Source organism: Pseudonaja textilis, chromosome 1 (assembly GCF_049901715.1).
Source record: "Pseudonaja textilis isolate UNSWEBS1 chromosome 1, rPseTex1.2, whole genome shotgun sequence".
Classification (NCBI taxonomy): domain Eukaryota; kingdom Metazoa; phylum Chordata; class Lepidosauria; order Squamata; family Elapidae; genus Pseudonaja; species Pseudonaja textilis.
The window spans coordinates 127,046,254-127,065,578 of record NC_141990.1 but is presented as its reverse complement, the minus strand read 5'-3'; the positions used below and the strand labels follow the sequence as shown (position 1 = coordinate 127,065,578).

The following is a 19,325-nucleotide window of genomic DNA, read 5'->3' as shown; positions in this document are numbered from 1 at the left end:
AAAGACTTCCTGCAGCCATTTCTTCAGCAGATCCCACTGAGGCTATAGAGCCCATAAAACTGGAAGCACAAAAGCAACCAAATTTATTTGTTTACAAGTAAATCATTTCTGTGGCCACTGGCAAACCCTCAGCAGTTGTGCAATCTGTGGAAGAAAAGATAGAACAGTTATGGCTGCCAAAAATACAAGGAGCAGGATCTTGTTTACAATACGCAAATCATGTGTTTCATAAACCTTTTTTGGTTTCCCAGTCAAACCTACATTTAGAATATCTGAGAATTTTATTTCTATATTGACTTGATTAAAGACTCAGCAAGCACGTTTATTAAATGACTATGCACTAATTTTGCAGTACATCTATATTTTATTCACAGCTGGATTATTTATTTTAGACATTATTTGATTTATAAAGCAGTTTTATATAATTTGTAAACCAGCAGTAATATGAAGGAATGCAGCTTAACGTAAACCAATAAGCCAGTGTGACATTCTTCATTTTAGCCTTTTTGACATCAGCAGGTAAAAAAAATCAACTACTAACAAAAATTGGCTATAGAGCAGATTTTTTAAAAAATCAAAATTTTGTTGGATTAACAAAGTAGATGTACAGTCTTCAGGCCAACGGCTTAGCTAAGTCATTGTCATCATCGATATTTGGAATCAAAATATTATTTCAGTTTTAAATATTTCTCCTGATCAGAAATAACTGGAGCGCTATAATTCAGATGATCTTCCCCTCATCAAATATGCATTTTAGTTTAATGTTGCATTTTGTTTAAAACCCACTTCATACTGAGCACGTGGCAGCCAGATTCTGTTACTGTTTTCCACAATGGGCATATAAAATATAAAGAGGGCCAAACATTTTGGATCATGTGGGAAAAAGATACATGCATTCTGAAATCCTTGTTATTTATTACTTAATGGCTGCATATCTTTTTTTATTCTTTATGTGTTTATTATAGAAATCATTGCTATGGATGTTAGCCAAATGCTTTAGTTTGTTTGCAATTAGGGTCTCTGACCAAAATATTTCATAAAATGCCAAATGTATCCTGTTTATAGTGTTTGTATAGTAATTTGCTTTGTGCAAGCTGCAAAAACGTTCTCAGAGGCCTCATCTCTTTTCTGCCATAAATGCTCTGGTTGCTGCTCTTCCCCACACAAAAGATATATGACTAAACACTAATGTTGCTAATTCTCCTTCACTGCCATGTCTTTCCTGGAAAGGCGAAGGCAAAGGGATGGGCCAGCCATTAGGGTTTTTTTTTTTCATCAGCATATCTGTACAGACTGGGAGCATTCAGTCTGCCTTTTCCAGCAATCATAATCACTGTGGATAGAAATGATCTCCAACTGTCATGTTCACTTCAAAACATTTCTCCTTTGTCTTGAATTAGGTGGAAGCAGCAACTGATTCGGATACCGACAGCAAAGGCTTACGGGAGTATCATTCGGTTGGAGTGCAAGTGGAAGATGATAAGCGGTAGGTTGGGCCATTTCTGTATATTTTTTTTGTCTGCACAATGTATAGTATAGAACTCAGACTCAGAATGGTATCAAAATCAAAATGAAGAATGGTATATGGTAATTCTTCCAAGCTGAGTTCTTTATTGTTCCACACCTGTAGACAAAATCTTGCCAGATGTGTTGCCCTGCTCCCTACAAACACACACACACACACATACACACACACACTCCTATGGCAAGAGTTCTACAGGAGTTTATTCCCCCCGCCACAACAGGTCCTCTGTTGCACAGGTCTGGATTCCAAGGTCAGCCCAGCAAGAGTCACTGTGTAACTGACTCCAATGGGCACACACAAAGTCCAGGAAAGCAGTCCAGGAATCAAACATACTAGGATACATGGCATGAACACACAAGGCACAGAACTGGGCACATTGCTCCAGCAACACTCAAGTCTTCAGGGCGGGGTTAAATAGACAATGCCGGTGCTGCCCTTCATGAGAGGCGAGCTAGATTACCTAGCTGACCAGCATTGTGCCTGTCTCCTCTCTGATCTACATGTTCTTGATCAGGAGGAAGTGTGGACTCCACCTCCTCTTCATTGGTAAGGGGCGGCAGATGCACTCCATCCTCACCTGGAGCCTCCTGGCCAATTTGCTGCAGCTGTAGCTCGCCTCCTTCAGCCTCAGCCTGTGGCTGGTCTGATCGACCCAGCTGAGGTTGCTCCATTAGGCTAGCCTTCTTTGAACCCCGATGCTGACCAATACTCAGTTCCATGCGTACTCAGTTCCTCTGCATACTCAAACTCAACCTCCTCCTCTGAACTTGCATCTGTAGAGGGGTCCAGGAGTGGATCCATTTCATCAAACTGAGGACTCATCTACAATATACTGTATGAACTATTAAGAAGCTGTCTTCACCCTCTGTCTCTCACACATAATATCTGGGATGAATTACCTCTTACTCTTCTGGAATTCACTCCCTCTTTCCTGGGAATCCATCTCCTCACTACATTACATCCCATAAGATCAGAATTTCTCAACCTTGGCAACTTGAAGATTTGTGGATTTCAACTTCATGCTGGAAATTCTGAGAAATGAAAGTCCAAGTTGTCAAAGTTGAGAAACACAGGTACAGATATAGTCATGTGCTCACAGATATCTATTGTTTTCAAATAAAAAATGAGAAACATTTCTCAAACCCCATCATCTGCACCCTCTGTTTTAAACTTCATGGTTTTTAATTCATTTATTTGTGTTTAGTTTAGTGATGATGTGTCACTGTAACATTTACAAAATACTTCTATTTTCTACTGTGAGAATAAATCAACATTTGCTGTCCAAATGAAGTTTGACTGATATTGATTTGTATCTTGCTTTGAGTCATTAATAACCATTTATCCTATAAAGACTGCAGTCCATTCATGTTGTACCTTTCAATCTTTATATTCATTGTTATTAATATTTCTAAAGCTTTTCTTAAAACCCTGAAAATTGCAGAATGTAGATAGTGCCTTCTTTTTATAAACTAAACATTGTCAATATATGGATCAGTGTATTATTTTTCCATTTTACTCCAGCCATGGACGATTTAAGCGCTCAAACAGTGTAACGGCAGCTGTTCAAGCCGATTTAGAACTTGAAGGCTTTCCTGGACACATAACAATGGAGGACAAGGGACTTCAATTTGGTGGCTCTTTCCAGCGACATTCAGAGCCAAGTACTCCTACTCAGTATGGTGCAGTAAGAACTGTACGGACACAAGGCCTGTTTAGTTATAGAGAAGATTATAGGACCCAGGTTGACACCTCCAATCTCCCACCACCTGAACCCTGGCTGGAACCATCCATGGAGACCATTGAAACAGGACGAATGTCTCCATGTCGACGGGATGGGTCATGGTTTATGAAGCTGCTACACACTGAGACTAAAAGAATGGAAGGATGGTGTAAAGAAATGGAGAGAGAAGCAGAAGAAAATGATCTCTCTGAAGAAAGTAAGAATATGTCTAATTCTTTCCATGCTTATTTTTATTTTATAGTTTGTAATAATTCACTTCTGTACTGTGGCTGCTATCGCTTTGCATTTTGGCGTTGGACAAAATAGGGAAATTTTGATGGACCATGCACTCTGCCATTGCACTGCAGAGTGACTTCCCTAGTGTACTTCTTTTGCTTGTAAAAGCTAAACTACTACATTTTCTATATCAAAATCATGTGAATATGTTTCCTTGTAAGTACTGATTTCCAGATATGAAAGAGAATTCAGATGGGATTTCAAACATAAAACAAAATACACTAAGCTTTTAGAGAGAATAAGAATTAGATTAGGAAGTATTTGACTCTTGCCTTCATTATATATTGCTAGCTTTAAAGAAAAATAGATCAAATTAATACCAGAAGCCCAGTAGAAATATATGTTGTTTTTAAGGTTAACATATTTTATGGATTCTATTATTTCTAAGTTCCTATTAAAAGTTTACTAGCTTTTCATATGCTGGTGAATAGTATTTCTGAATAAAATTGTTGTTCACCAATCACAGTTTTGCCAATCGGATAAGTTACTCATGATTGCATTAATGCAACGTACCCTCAAAGACCACCTAGAACAGTGGTCACCAACTGGTGGTTCCTGGACTACTAGTGGTCTGTGAGAAAATTTTGGTGGACCACAGAAAAATTATTTGCATTTTTTTATATTGCACTAAATACTACTTATCTTTTTAAAAAGTTCATATTAGAGGTCCACAGGATTTAAAATTTGAATTTGGTGGTCCCTGAGGTCCAAAAGGTTGGTAACCTCTGACCTAGAAGCTATGGCTGGTTCAGAAAGCAGCTGTGCAAGTAGTAGCCAATGCCTCTTGGTGTGCCCATGTGCATGACTGCATTGGTTGCCAGTCAGCTTCAGAATGGAATTCAGGGTGCTGATTTTTACCTATAAATCTCCATTTTTACCTAGATATCTCTGGATATCTGAGATAAGGCATTTGAGTTTCCAGTCATATCTGCCCAGCCACTATATTCTGGTAGAGTGGGTGTGGCCCACGTCCCCAGTATAAAAACCATCCTGCGGGACGGAGGAAGTGAATCTTCCACCCTCTGAAACAGCATCCCCGCTAGAGAGAAGGATGACACCCTTTTTTCTGGAGTTCCTGAATGTTTTGAAAGCCTGGCTTTGGTCCCAGGCTCGAGGTTGATATTTATTATTGTTCAATGGTTCCCTGTTTTGTTTTGTTTAGTTTGATTTTACTCTGGACTGTCCATCTGATATGATATTTTTATTTGATTTGATGTGATATTTTTTTCTAGTTTTGTACACTGTCCAGAGTCCATTGGAGTTGGGCAAATAGTAAATTCAAATAGATAAATATAAATACTTTAGTATAATGTCAATAAAATATGACCACAGCATGTTATGTAAATCATACTTAGAACTAGTATCGATAATAGAGGTGACTGATTGATTTCCAATTCTGAACAGCACATGCTTAGAAATTGGGAAAACCTGTTTTAGAAACTGGTGTTTTATCAGTTATATTACAGAAGTAAGCATACAATACAGTGGAGCTTCAGGGCGTGATCATCATCCATTCCCGGACTCTGTCGCAAGTGGATTTGGGCGTGTCCAGAAGCAGGACCGACTGCACGTGCGCGCAGTCAAAAAAAATGGCACAGAAGAGGAAATTGGCACAGAAAGGGAATCTTTCCATGCCGCTCTTGTTTGCCACCCAATTTTTGAATTGTAACCTGATTCAAAAATCAGGTGGATTTTTTGTTTGCCACCAGATTTGGTCACAAACAGGAGCGTTCATGACCCAAGGTTCCACTGTATATTCTATATTGGTTATCATATATTATTTTCTATAGGTAAGGACTTTGTCTGTTTTTCATCAGTTATCAACAGCAGTCCAAACTCATGTCCGTAGAAACAAGCACTGAATAGGAAGATTGAGGAAAGATTGTTTCAATTTGCCCTAAAATAAGAGTAACATATTTTCTAATAGGTACAAATTACAAGGCAGATATATTGTGTTTTCTGCTAAGACAAGTTGACTTTGGGAAGCTACAATATAAATTGCTCTCCACTCTTTCCATGTAAAACATAAACAGGTAGCAAGTCAGAAAGAGTTGTACAATTTTTGCTCTATTTTTGTATTTTTGAATACAAAAATAAACATATCTTGCTCTACATTAGAAATAAATGGTTGGATCCAGAGAAACTTCATCAATCAGTCAAGCAGGCAAGCAAATGAAGGAATGTTTTTTTTCCGCAGAAGTCCTTCAATGCTAGCCCATTAGTTAGCTAGCAAACGTAGTTGAATTCTATATCAGATAAAATAATTGTATACTTCCATTTTAAACCAAGATAAGCATTTTCAAAGCTAAACATTTATTAAACTCTTTTTCATGTTGCACAAATAGAAATTATTTAAACAATGCTTTGTTTCCTGAAAGGACTGAATTGCTGCAAACATGTTTTAGTGTAATTGAACAGCAATATATTTCTCTTTTTAGTTCTAACATGAAACCAATTGGACCATTAGTATTCCACATTTTTTGAAGATAAACAAAAACATGACCCAAAAGCATTTTAAAGGAGCTATATAAATCTCCATAAACCTACTCATCTTGATCTACTTAGAGTACAAGTTTCATTTTATTCCAATATTTGATATTCAAAAAATTTAATAACAATTCTGCAATACAAAAAATAAAAATCTTGTCAGGAGTAGTTATAGTATTTCAGTTCAGTAAATCATGCAAGAAATAACCAGCTAAAATAGGAATTATTTTTCTTTTTTGCAATGCTATCCCTAACCTGAAAATAAGGAGAAACTTTCTGACAGTGAGAACAATCAACCAATGGAACAGCTTGCCCTCGGAAGCTGTGGGAGTGCCATCAGTTGAGATTTTCAAGAAGAGATTGGACTGCCATTTGTCAGAAATGGTGTAGGGTCTCCCGCTTGGGCGGGGGGTTGGACTAGATGACCTACAAGGTCCCTTCCAACTCTGATTATCTGTTATCTGTTAAAGTCAGCAGTTTTCTGTGAGTGCAAATTTCATTAAGATCCATGCCAGGGGGATTCCAGGGCTTGGGTCCATGTGCCCCTATTAATTATACATCTGCAATGTGCAGTTAATTAACATTTTTGTGTGTACTGTTTCAAGAGAATACTTTTGAAGTTGCTGCTTATATATAGCTCACTACTACAATACTGCTTCATTATTCCCCATTGCAGATTCAATGGATGTGTCAGGTTGCTTTTACAGAATATGGCCAACCTGTAGTCCTTTGATTAAAAGATGTGCGCTTGTAATGTATACCTGGGATAGTGAAAATACCAGTCTCAAAGCATCAGCAATTTATATCTTCAGACCAACAATCTTGGTGACTGCGTTGATGGTGCTGATAAAATATCCCTTTTAGACCATGAAAGGAGATGTTAGATTTTCACAAACATGATGGTGATAGCCATCCTATACTTCTCTCTGTGAATGATTAACTGTAAGGAATAAGCCATTCATGGATAACATCTAATTTTTCTCAAAGCCATGGGAGCATTCTTCTTTTAATATTGTGTGAACAGAGAAGACATATATGAAAAGTTTGTTGTACCAATATACCAGTAGTATATTTTTGTAATTCATTCTCTGGAGTGGTTAGACAGAAGTGGCACTCTTCAAAATATGAAACTGATTTTTGGACAAGGAAAGGGACTCTAAAACTTGGGGAGGGGATCCACATCTTCATAGTGCAAGTAGCATTACTCAACTACATGTGACAGGAAACTTTCTTTGACAGCGCAGGGTTCCCAATGACATGGAGAAAATTTTGGTTCCAAATTGAAATTCTTTAGACCTTTGCTGAATATGGTTTCCTCTACCAGCCTGTGGCAATAATAAAAAGGAATGGAAGAAGAAGAGTTGTTATTGGCTTGAAAAACAATGCATCTCCCTTGTTTTGATGATTGCTGTGTAGTTTTAAAAATGCACTTTATAAGTTTAAGATTATTTTTTTGTCCACGAATGTTGAAAGTCGGTGCTCAATTATAAAGAAAAATGAATTCTACGTAAATGTGTACCTAAGTGCGAACACACCACTCAAACATCATGTATTGCATAAGTCGTCTTTCAAAAACAATTATATGTTAATTTTAATGTGTAACTAATTAGTCATTAGAAATTTGAGAAATATCTTTTTAAGAAGTACTTCTGAGGATGATACTTTTGAAAATAAGTGTTAAATTAAATATATAACAAGATCTCAAAATGTAGAACAAGAATTGGAAAAAAAAATGGATTCTCAATGTTCTTTTCCTGTGCAACTGTGCAACAGTCATTCAGCTGGATTTTGCAGTTTATCTTAGTAATCATTTGCCATCTAAGTATCACTTCCAGTGATGAACAGATACAAAATTACTGAAAAATGCAAAGCCATAAACAGTCCTCTAAACTTTCAGTGTAAGTTTCAAACCTTTAATCACCTTCTCCTCTCCCCTGTCACTTTACTAATTTCTGAAATATTTAATTGTCTGTTTTGCTTTTTAATTAATAAGAAAAAAGAGCAAAACCAAATATACTGTATACATAAAAGTGTTTTAACAAAAAATGAAGGGCAACTAAGAACAAAGAAAATATATGTCATTATAATAATAGTTACAATTCTATATATACTTGTCTAACAAAAATATTATTCAAGTATGTATATACAGTATTTCTAATACATTTACATAAATATTTTTGTTTTTAACCTACTGTATTCTGTATTCATTATATTTATGTATACAAAGTCTAAGTGTATAGCAGTGATGGGATTCTATTTTTTTTACTACCGGTTCTCTGGGTGTGGCTTGGTGGGTGTGGCAGGGGAAGGATACTGTAAAATCTCCAGTCAGAAGTTATATTTCGTTGGTTCTCCAAACTACTCAAAATTTCCATTACCGGTTCTCCAGAACTGGTCAGAACCTGCTGAATACCACCTCTGGGGTATAGTCAATCTGCTCAGAAGAGGCAAGTGCCATCAGGTCTTTACTCCTTTTAATAGGTTGGGCCATACATTTATCTTTCCAGTGATGCATTATCAGTCTTTTGGCCATAATAAAGGCATGGAGAATCCATTTACTATGTCCAATTGTCAAATTTTTCTATTCTATTCTATTCTATTCTATTCTATTCTATTCTATTCTATTCTATTCTATTCGATTCGATTTTGTTTCTGGAATATAAAAATGTGGTCCTTACCATCAGTGGTGGGATTCAAAAATTTTTACTACTGGTTCTGTGGGCATGGCTTAGTGGGTGTGACATGGTTTGGTGGGCATGGCAGGGGAAGGATACTGCAAAATCTCCATTCCCTCCCCACCCCACAAATCTGTTTTCCAGTTCCGTTCTCCTGTACAGGGCAACAAAAGAAAACCTAGCCAATCAGCTGGGACTTGGGAGGCAGAGAATAGATGTGGGTGGGGTCAGTCAGAGGTGGTATTTGCCGGTTCTCCAAACTACTCAAAATTTCCACTACTGACTGGTTATTTAGAATTGATCAGAACCTGCTGAATACCACCTCTGCTTACCATCCCTGCAAATGTTTAAACTATTTCGAGCTACATGTCCTGCATGTGATACGGCATGTAGAATCCACTGGGCTAAAAATACACTAGGAACGTATTAAAGATCCAGTGGATCAGAGTTAAGAGGAGAGCTGCTAATGACTTTGGTAGAGTTTTGCCCATCCTATTCTCTTCACTGGGGTTGGAATTGCAGCTATATTTCACATGTATTTTTTTTTTTTTTAAGTCAGCACAAAACTGTCTGAAAAAAATGTGAATATCTGGTAAACACTGAACTTAACAGGTTAGTGACAGAAACACTTGGATGTTTCATAAAAAGTAGATCCACAGAGAATAGGGATTCTAGTCAATATAGCCAGGATTTTTACATTATTTTCTGAGGGGATAAAAGAGTATACAGTAAGATTTTATCATATGCTTTCACCTTGATTCCTTTGCAACTTGAGAAAATAATTTCTTTTCTCAAGCTTCTCATGTGGCTTTTTCCAATATTGTTTAAGCTGAGCTGATCTCTGATTTTCTTTCTCGAATACAGTTTGAAAAGCCTACGTATCTAATTAAATTCATAACCAAAGAGCAATAATAATATTTTTTCCTAGATTAAGCCTTGGTTATACAAATATATTGGTTGTTTTCTTGCTTCAGATCTGAATTGATATTCACCCTTCATCTTCAGTTTTAGGTAAGATCCGAAGCGCTGTAGGAAGTGCACAGTTGCTAATGTCGCAAAAATTCCAGCAATTCTATTGGCTTTGTCAACAGAATTTGGTAAGTTCACATTTTTAAACATTGCATAGCATACTTATTTATTTTCTCAAACTTTAAATGCTATCTTTTTATTACTCATCTGGAGATTAATTTCCTTCAGAGGACATTTCATTCCACATCTGCTAAGCAGACAATTGCGCATATAACTTGTGCATAGAAGCTTCATTATTTGTTTATCTTGTTGTGCAGTATCCCTATTGCCTGAGCTTTAAAGAGGAAGGCCCCCGTTCTCCTATGAGCATTTCAGAGTCATCTGGGAATTCATTGAATCTCAGCATGATCTACATTAATGCCTTGGTCAGGGTGTAAAGTGATAAAGATTGTGATAAGATTGCATTGAAATCATGTTTTATATCTTTTTTATATTTGATGATATTTAGTTTTATATTAGAAATCACCTTCTGAAGGCATGACTTAGATATGAGGAAGGCTTCTGCTGGTCAATATTGCCATCAAAGAACAACTGTTACAGTTACATTGGCTTTTCCTAGAACTAAATAAAATTTTGAGGGGGCATTAGAAGATGTGACCTATAAGTCTGCCTTATTTATAAAACCAATCATTCTGTAATATTTGCAGTTTAACCTTTACCGGCATGAGAAAGCGTTTCTTCTGTGTATGGCTCTTTGAAATTTGCTATCCAATAAGATTAAACCAAACCAAGGTTTAATCTTGTCAAATGGACATAGTCTTCAGTTACAATTGCTGGATTTTGATTCATAGAATTAACATTATCAGCACCCATGCCAGATTGTTCTTGTTCTTATGTTTCTTTCTCGTTCTCCTCATCCTTCTTTTCTTCCCCCCACTGTGGGTGCGGGGAAGTAATAGCAATAGCACTTAGACATATATACTACTCCACAGTGCTTTACAGCCCCCTCTAAGCGGTTTACAGAGCCAGCTTATTGCCCCCACACTATCTGGGTCTGCAAGTGATTCTACGTGCATCACAATGGCAGAACATAAGCCCTGTGTCCAAAGTCAGGATACAAGTTCAATTGGGTGGGTTTAGGTCATGTTGAAATCATACCCAATGTCACTTTTTCCTAATTATGGCTAGTTGTGGCTGCTAAGCCTTAGTGTATCCCAGAGAGGTCCACCACATTCGTTGAGAGTATCAAAATATCTGCCCCATACAAGTAGAGGCACTCTTAATGAAAGCCAAGCTTCCACTGGATTTAACCTTCTCTTTTTGCTTTTCCACATTTTTTTCTGTGCATGTTCTTCACTACTTACCTAAGATGAAGACTGGAAACTGTGAGTTTTCATACACATTAGAATTGTAAAGTGCTTTGGACCAACACTGGCAGGGCAAGGTACTGCATACAAAAAGGGAGTAAATCCCATATTCAGTAGCACTGATAAAGTTACCTGGTTGGGTAATGAAATGTCTGCAAGCATGTCCAGTTTTGTTAAGTCATACAGTAGTAGTAGTAGTAGTAGTAGTAGTAGTAGTAGTAGTAGTAGTAGTAGTAACCCAATTCACTGAGTGACTGAGACAATTACTCTTTTTCAGTTCAACACTCACAAGATTCTTGGTGTTCAGAAAAAATAATAATGGAGGGAGCACTGTGAAGGCTACTTTGAGTTCCTGAATAAAAGGAATAGGATTAGAATTTAAAAACAATGACAGAAAGGGTGTAAATGCACAAGAGGATCATTTTGGGTAATGAGATGTTATTGTGAATTGTGCTATCTCCCCCAGTGGCACAGTGGTTAAAGCGCAGTATTGCAGGCAAATTATGCCAACAGCCTGGGGTTCGATCTTGATGGGCTTGAGGTTGACTTGGCCTTACATCCTTCCAAGGTCAGTAAAATGAGGACTTAGATTGTTGGGGGCAGTATGCTAACACTGTAAACCTCCCAAAAGATACTGCATATAAGCCTAAATGCTATTGCTATTGCTAAGTGCTATTGCTATCCAAGGCTGGTGATTGGCCAACAGGAGTCTCAGATGGCAAATGTGAAGATACATCATGATAATATAAACATGCATTTATTTTTATAACACAGAAAAGGCCCAGTGCTGCCACATAACTGGGTCAACTACCATTCAGAAATTCAAGGACTTAAGGAGAATGTAAACTATAGAAACTATTTGTCTAGATTGTTATAGACAGTCAACATAAATATTTCAACTCCTTTTAAGTAGACGATAGATTATTCTTGAATAAGCTGAGGCACACATGTTTCATTTAACAATAATTTGCTTGAAACCCGACCATTGAAAGAAAGAAATACAGCAGCCAACTTTCTTAAACTTGTCCAAAGGAAGAGAGCTTGGGACATAGTTCAAGTTGTGGAGACTTAATATAATTTGCCTGTGGATTCATATGAAGGGTGTTTATAAATCTCTAGGCAATGCCAAACATGGTATCTTTAGCCAGATTGTAGAATTATAGAACATATTCTCCTGAGTTACATTCATAGACCAAGACCAAAACAATAATAATATTAATAAATAAATTTAATTAATAAATAAAGGAATCCCAGCTAACCAAAAGTGATCATTTGTATATTAAACAGCATCCCTCTATATTATATGCCTGTTTTGAAACTGGGGGAAGTTCTAAAATAATCCAAAATAAATAAACAAACAAAAAAAAAACCCAAAATGCAGACCAGTGCTCAAGCTTTGCTTTTTAAGAAATTAAAAACTGGTGTAACGCAATGCTTACATTAATTACATATATTAATGTCAATGCTAAGTTAGAGATAAATTGCCAAGCTTTCTTTCATTCACAAATTTGTAATGCTAGCACAGACATATGTTCACACACAAATACATAGACACACAGCTGAAGCAATGTTTCCCTACCTGATGACCTTTAGGCAAGTGCAAATCCCATTATTTCAGCTAGAGTGACAAGTGGTGTCTTTGAAATCCATCATACCTTGAGGTTGCTGGGTTGGGAAAGATGGCCTAAGTACCTTTTATTTCACATTTTGCTGAAACAAGATTTTTCTACATGCACCAAGCTACTTGAGATTAATGCTGCCATTGTAATGAGATCAGAGCTCAAAGCACTGTGTAAGTCAATACAGATGTGCTAACATGATGCAGGCCCTTTCTGTTAGCTGTCTTCCTCTGGACATAATCTGTTTATTTAGGTCTGTTGCAATTATTATTTTAAAATACATAACTTCCTAAGTGAGATTACATTTAAGGATGCCTCAAGATGAAGCATCTCTCTTATTATGTATGCCTTTTGAGGAAATTGCATTAGTCTGGAGCCATACAGGTTATTACAGATACATAAAGTTCAGCAGCACAAGACTGTCCTCTTGTGGCCCAAAGCAGATCAAGCAAGCTTCATTTAAGGAAACAACTGGGCTGAAAAATTAGGTAGTTGTGCTACAGATTGTTTCAACAGAATACTAGACCTTTGTTCAGAAATAGCCAAACTTACAGGTCATAAATAGAGGACTTCTGTACTTTCTAACTGATAGGTGCTTAAACTTATTTAGGGCAGGCAATCGTCAACTGGAGGTGAAGTGATGTTCAGGAGAAATTCATCAGTCGCTTTCCTTATCTTAAAACTTTCCAAAAACTGAAGGAATTCTCCACAACCCAAGGCCACAGAATAATGGATTTAAGTTACATTTGTAGAAAAAAAAACTTTGTATTGTTAAGACTCATTCAACAGTAGAACTGATTGCCAAATGAGGTCGAGAGAAGTCCCCCTTTCGTCTTTGTTTTCAAGTAAAAAGTAAAGTATTTGGTATGTTTTAATCTGGATTTCTGCATTCAGCAAGGGGTTGAACTTTGATGGCTTGAGTCTTCCATGCAACTTTTGACTATTTATATAATGCCAAACATGTTCTACACCCGAGTTTTCAAACAAATGACATTCCGTTTGTTTGTTTGTTTGTTTGGTGAATATGGCAGGATCCCAGTGCTATGCCCCGACCAACTGCACAGGACCTTGCAGGATTCTGGGACTTATTACAACTCTCAATTGAAGACGTCAGTATGAAATTTGATGAACTGCATCAGATGAAACTGAATGAATGGAAAATAATAGAATCACCCGAAAAAAAGGTAAGCACAATCTAGTTGCTTGTGGTGCATTTCTTTGACTTTTAAGCCTGAAATTATTTTTCTTGTGTGAGATCATTAGTGGACAATACTCTGCAGAAGTGCAGGGAACATGGCAAGTACCATGGCAGGTATTTCTTAGCATGCTGGCATATAGAATACCATAGTGAAGTCCTCCCTCCCTTCCCTTCCTCCCTAGAATTTATATGCTACTCAAACCAAAGCTCAAAGCAGCTTAAAAATAATAAATATATATATTAAAATACAGCTATAAAAAAAACAATAGAGACACACACACACACACCACTTTCAACTCAGTATTCCAAAGAACAGCTTTAACAACCAAACCCACAGGCAGATTCTTCTCATAGTTAAACTATTTCCCAAGAGTCTCTGAAAATGCTATTATTTTGTAACCTTTAAAAAAAAATAGGAAACAATAAATCTAATCTTGGAAGGAACATGATTCCAAAGAAGTGACCGAGAAGGCTCTCTGAAGATGACATTATGAGATGATACCTCAGCAAATCCCATTTTTCCTAATATTGCTCAGTAAGCAGCCATCGAAGTCAGAATGAGACTTTAAAGGTGATAACCAGAACTTTGAACTATAAGGAAACTAGCAACTAAGGCAGCTGTTACAATAGATGAGCTGGATGGGGGTGGAATCTAGACGTTCCCACCACTACACAAAATGATGAATTCTGGACCACCTGAAAATATGGCTAAGGTTTGAGTAACAGGGCCTCCTGATTCACAATAAGATGTTACTGGTGCCCACTAAGGAAGTTGTGTGAGTGTCCTCCTAATCCCAGCTGCTGCCTAGTCTTCAAGCAATAGGTATGAATCCATGATGACCTCCAAATTCTATTCTGCAACCCCAATCAGAACCAAAGATAAAAAAAACTTTTGTATGTATAGCCTTTAATTCTTGCTGTGTTTGAACTATAGTATATTAATCCAAATTTTCTGGCACTGAGATAAGACTTCACCTCATCTCCTGTTTAGCCCAGGAACAACATATACCGCTATCATCTGTATACTGATGATACTTGACCCTTTGATAGAGAATGATCTTACACAACAGCTTCCCATAAATATGAAATAATTCTCAACCTCGGGCCACCCTGTAATAGAGAGGTCTAGGGTATGACCTCTTCCCTTCCACCACTGTAGACTGGAACTTCTTTTTCAAAAGCAGGCAAGAGACTGCACAATAATGCCCCCAACTCCAAATCCCCAGAAGTGGTCCTGTAAGATACCATAATTGGTAATATCAAAAGTTCCAGCTAGTGAGAGTTTCAACAAGATCAGATCAGCTGTAGTCCGACTGGCCTGTGGTTGCCACAGGTTGCCCAAAGGAGTGATCAGTGATAATTGTGCTGACTGAGGACTGCCAGTAGTTTGGCAGTTCGATTCTCACTGGCTCATAGTTGACTCAGCCTTCTGTCCTTCCGAGGTGGGTAAAATGAGGACCCAGATTATTGGGGACAATATGCTGACTATGTAACCTATTTAAAGATGGCGGTAAATCACTGAGACGCAGTACATAATCTAAGTGCTATAGCTATTGGATAGAATATTTAGATTTTCTGAGACCAAGATTAGAAATATAATGTGAATATTATGTACTAAGGATTAACCATATCTTTGGTAAAATTACCTGGTCTAATTATGCCCTGAAATCCCACAAAACTGCAAAAATTTCATGAGTTCTTATATTGTCATCTTGACCTCATGTTAAGATGCATATTTTGCAGAACCATCTCATAAGATCTTGGGTAATATTTGATGATTTTGCAACATTTTGATCATTATTGGAATTTAATTTGGAGGATTGTCAGCTCTTTGTTAGTTTAAGTTAAAGCAATCTTCCTATACTAAATAAAATGAATCCTGAATATTAAAAGGAACACAGTCTTATCAGCTCCCTTTTGATTGCTTGCTCAGTCGATAGTCTGGCCAGGATTTTAGTAAAGAAAGAGCACAGAAATGTGCACACAGCTGCTACCTCATTTGTAGTGAAGAAAAAACATTAGTATTTAAAAACTTGTCTTTATATGGTTTTCACCTCACCTCTAAGGCTGAGAATTCTTAATAAAGCCAGTTAAATATTAGCCTGTTTTGCGGAGTGTGAGAGTTTAAAATTCAGTTTTTCTTCCATGAAAGTTAAATACTTCTCATTTGTATTTCTAGCTGCATCCACTCTTGTCAGACGGATTTAGTCATTTTGGCAGGGCTAAATGAAAAGTGCTCAGGATACTAGTGCTCCATTCCATTCACCAGTATAAGGAGATCATCTGTTTATTTCTTTACTTGTCCTAGAAGATCTAGCAGAAACAGCATGCTACAAGTTCATTCTAAGAAACATTGGCACCTAGTGGGACAGAGGAAGTGTGCCTATTCTGTTGTAGCATCTGCCCTATGGAATCATATTTCACCTACATCAAGGGAGGGATGTAAGGAGGGAGGAAGGAAGGAAAAAAATATAGCGATGATAGATGGTAGATGATGGGTAGGTAGGTAGATAGATAGATAGATAGATAGATAGATAGATAGATAGATAGATAGATAGATAGATAGATAGATAGATATAGATGGACGGAAGGTTGGATGAATAGACAGAGATAGGTTGGTAGTTAGGTAGGCAGGCAGGTAGATAGGTAGATAGATATTAAATTCATTCTTTTCTGGACTTCCATTACTACCATTAATTAATTAATGAATCCCTAATGCATATTTGTATTTGGAACAGAGATAAGAGAGCATTCTTGATTATTGCAATAAAGGAGAGAACGCTCCAACCTGTAGGGCAATGCAGACCCAAAAAACCCATGATGATATCAAACTGATGAAACAGATATCATGACATGTCTCATCACTGCACATAAATACATGAGGGGCAGAACTTGTGTGGCAATGCACATTTTTGTCCCTTGTCCTCATGAGTGCAGCTAACATTAGTCAGTGGCTACCGTGCTTGGGACAGTCTCTACTGTCATGGATGCCTCACAGGGAGGCACCTGCAGCTTCCAGGGAAAGTCCCTGAATGAGTCTGATACTGTACCTTCTTTAGGCTCCCTTCCTTCCGTGCTTCATATCTTTTTTCCTCCCCTGCATCTTAGGAAGAGAGAAAGGTCCCTCCGCCTGTACCAAAGAAGCCCCCTAAAGGAAAATTCCCCATCACCCGAGAGAAGTCTTTGGATCTGCCTGACCGACAGCGCCAAGAAGCTCGAAGACGCCTCATGGCCGCTAAGCGGGCAGCCTCTTTCCGGCAAAACTCCGCTACGGAGCGTGCAGACAGCATTGAGATCTATATTCCAGAAGCCCAAACGAGGCTTTAAAAGACCCAGATGCTGCATTGTTGCTTCCTCTTTTTTAAACAAACGAAGGAACCAAGCAAGTGCTTGTACAGCTGGTCTCCTCTTCCCTGCTCTTTCTTCCCTCCCTGTTCCCGGCCCCCTCCACACCCTGTTGTTGTCTCCTTTGTGCCAGACGCACAACAGAATGCTGTTTATGTCCTCAGAATTTGCTGAGCCCATTGCAAGAATCCCTGCTCTTTTCTTTTTTGTATTATTAGGATCGGACTACACCAGTCAGCTCCAACGTATAGGGCTTGTTGAGACCTTACTTATAAAAATTACGCTCTCAGAGGACAACAGGAAACACCTCTTGAGATGGAACCCAGCTTACTTTTTTGGTTATTTATATTTTTATAAATGATGCGATATCTAGGAATAAGAAACAAACAAACAAACTTTGAATTGGGTGCATCTCTCCATTCACCAGAGGCATTAGCTAATTCAAGTAGAAGGTGCTACAAATGTAAAGTGCAAGAAAAAAAAGGAATCCATTTCTCTCCTCCTTTCCCTTCCCTTCCCTTCCCTTCCCGCTTCAGTTTCTTTGCCTTGAACCTGATTAGATTTTCTGCCCATGTGCTTTGCAATTCTGCTTCTCTTGGTTACTGCAAACACGCACCAGGTCTCTCCTCACATCTCACACTGAGTTTTTGGAGATGGAACAGAAATATCCATCCATGAAAACTCCAACATTCATCCAGAACAGAGAAGCATAGGAATCATTTCCAATTGGGAAAATCTGTCCCTGAAAGAAAATGTCCTCCAGGGACACCCATCCAGAAATATGAAGGAAAAATGCAAAGGAACTTGAAGAAAGAGGAACAAAGGAAAGCCTTAAGAATTTCGATCATCTGTAGCAAGATGTGAAAGCTCTATTTACTCTTTGAGAACCTTCATTACATTTTAAGCAGTTCTTTTATGTTGTACTTCTTTCATTTGTGAACACTCTTTTTTTATTTGAAAAGCGATGCTACACGTAATATTTGAAGTTTCAAAATGCTAGATCAATTGAGTTTTCAGGGTATCCTTTCAAACAAAAAACAAAACACAAAAAAAGTTTGCTTGTTTAAAATACCAGTTGTGATGTTGTAACCAGTTTAAGAAATATGAATGTGAGTGGTAAGTATATCTCAGTTTCAATGGTAATCTTAAGGTTAAAAAAAGGTGAACTGTGGTTTACATTTGTATTTTTTTTTCCAGAATTCTTTTTTCCTATGCAGTATGAATTAAAGATAAGAAAAAGTCTCTTGATTGTTTCAGACATAAAGAACATGTTTTAAAAGACATGTGGTTTCTAACAGTAGAATGTAAGAAAGATAGCTTGTTTCTAAGTTCTTGATCAACATCACAGCAAAAGCTAGAAATTACACAGAAGTTTAACAAATTCTGAGAATAATGTGTTATTGTTTTTGCCTTCTCAAAGGCTGTGATCCAAGTTTTTGAATCTTTTCAGGTGAAGATACAAGAAAACATATCCCACCACTATTGAAGTCAGAATTCTGAGTCATACAAAATATTAGAACAGAGTCAAGTTTCTGTTATCAGTCTGTTAAACAAAATGTATTTAGCCATAAACAGAACCGCTATTTAGCCTACAGCACTTTGATTCTTCACCTTGATGAGCACTTTAAATATGTACTTTGTGAGCCCTTCAGCTTGTCACATGACTGAAAAATACTAGGCGTTTTAACAGCAATCTCCAACCAGATGCCCTCCATAGATGTTGAACTACATCTCCCATCATGCTAGTTTGCATGAACAATAGCAGTGTTATATAAGAATTGTACAAACAATGGGGAAGTTTAGGCCTAATATATCTCAAGAGCACATGTTGGAGATTGCTGTTGTAAGAAGTAAAGAAGACATTAAGATTTCCATCTCTCATCCCCCTTTCTTCCAATATATTTTGTTAAGCATGCATTCTGTTTTAGGACAAAGCTGATATAAGCATGTTTAGCTTCAAGATATGAATCTTTAGAATTGAATGTTTGAGAAGGAGGGAACACTGTAAATTGAGCCTGATCTCTTATGTAGAATTTACCAAATAGCCTTAAATTGCATTTGGAAGCAAAAAAACCCCAACAACCCCAAGAGGAATGTACAGCATTAAAAAAAGGAAGGAAGGA

The 19,325-nt window shown here is 37.4% G+C and overlaps 1 protein-coding gene across 2 annotated transcripts in view; it reads left to right on the top strand.

The window, feature by feature from the left end:
• Positions 1-19,325, top strand: part of DLGAP2 (DLG associated protein 2) — a 241,772-nt gene extending 222,447 nt beyond the window's left edge. For both annotated transcript variants that reach the window (XM_087916459.1, XM_026695222.2), the window contains 5 exons: positions 1,401-1,486; positions 3,047-3,462; positions 9,710-9,801; positions 13,691-13,843; positions 16,966-19,325. In XM_087916459.1, coding sequence (XP_087772585.1) covers positions 1,401-1,486; positions 3,047-3,462; positions 9,710-9,801; positions 13,691-13,843; positions 16,966-17,184 — 966 coding nt within the window. In that variant the 3' untranslated portion in view covers positions 17,185-19,325. The remainder of the gene's footprint in view (positions 1-1,400; positions 1,487-3,046; positions 3,463-9,709; positions 9,802-13,690; positions 13,844-16,965) is intronic.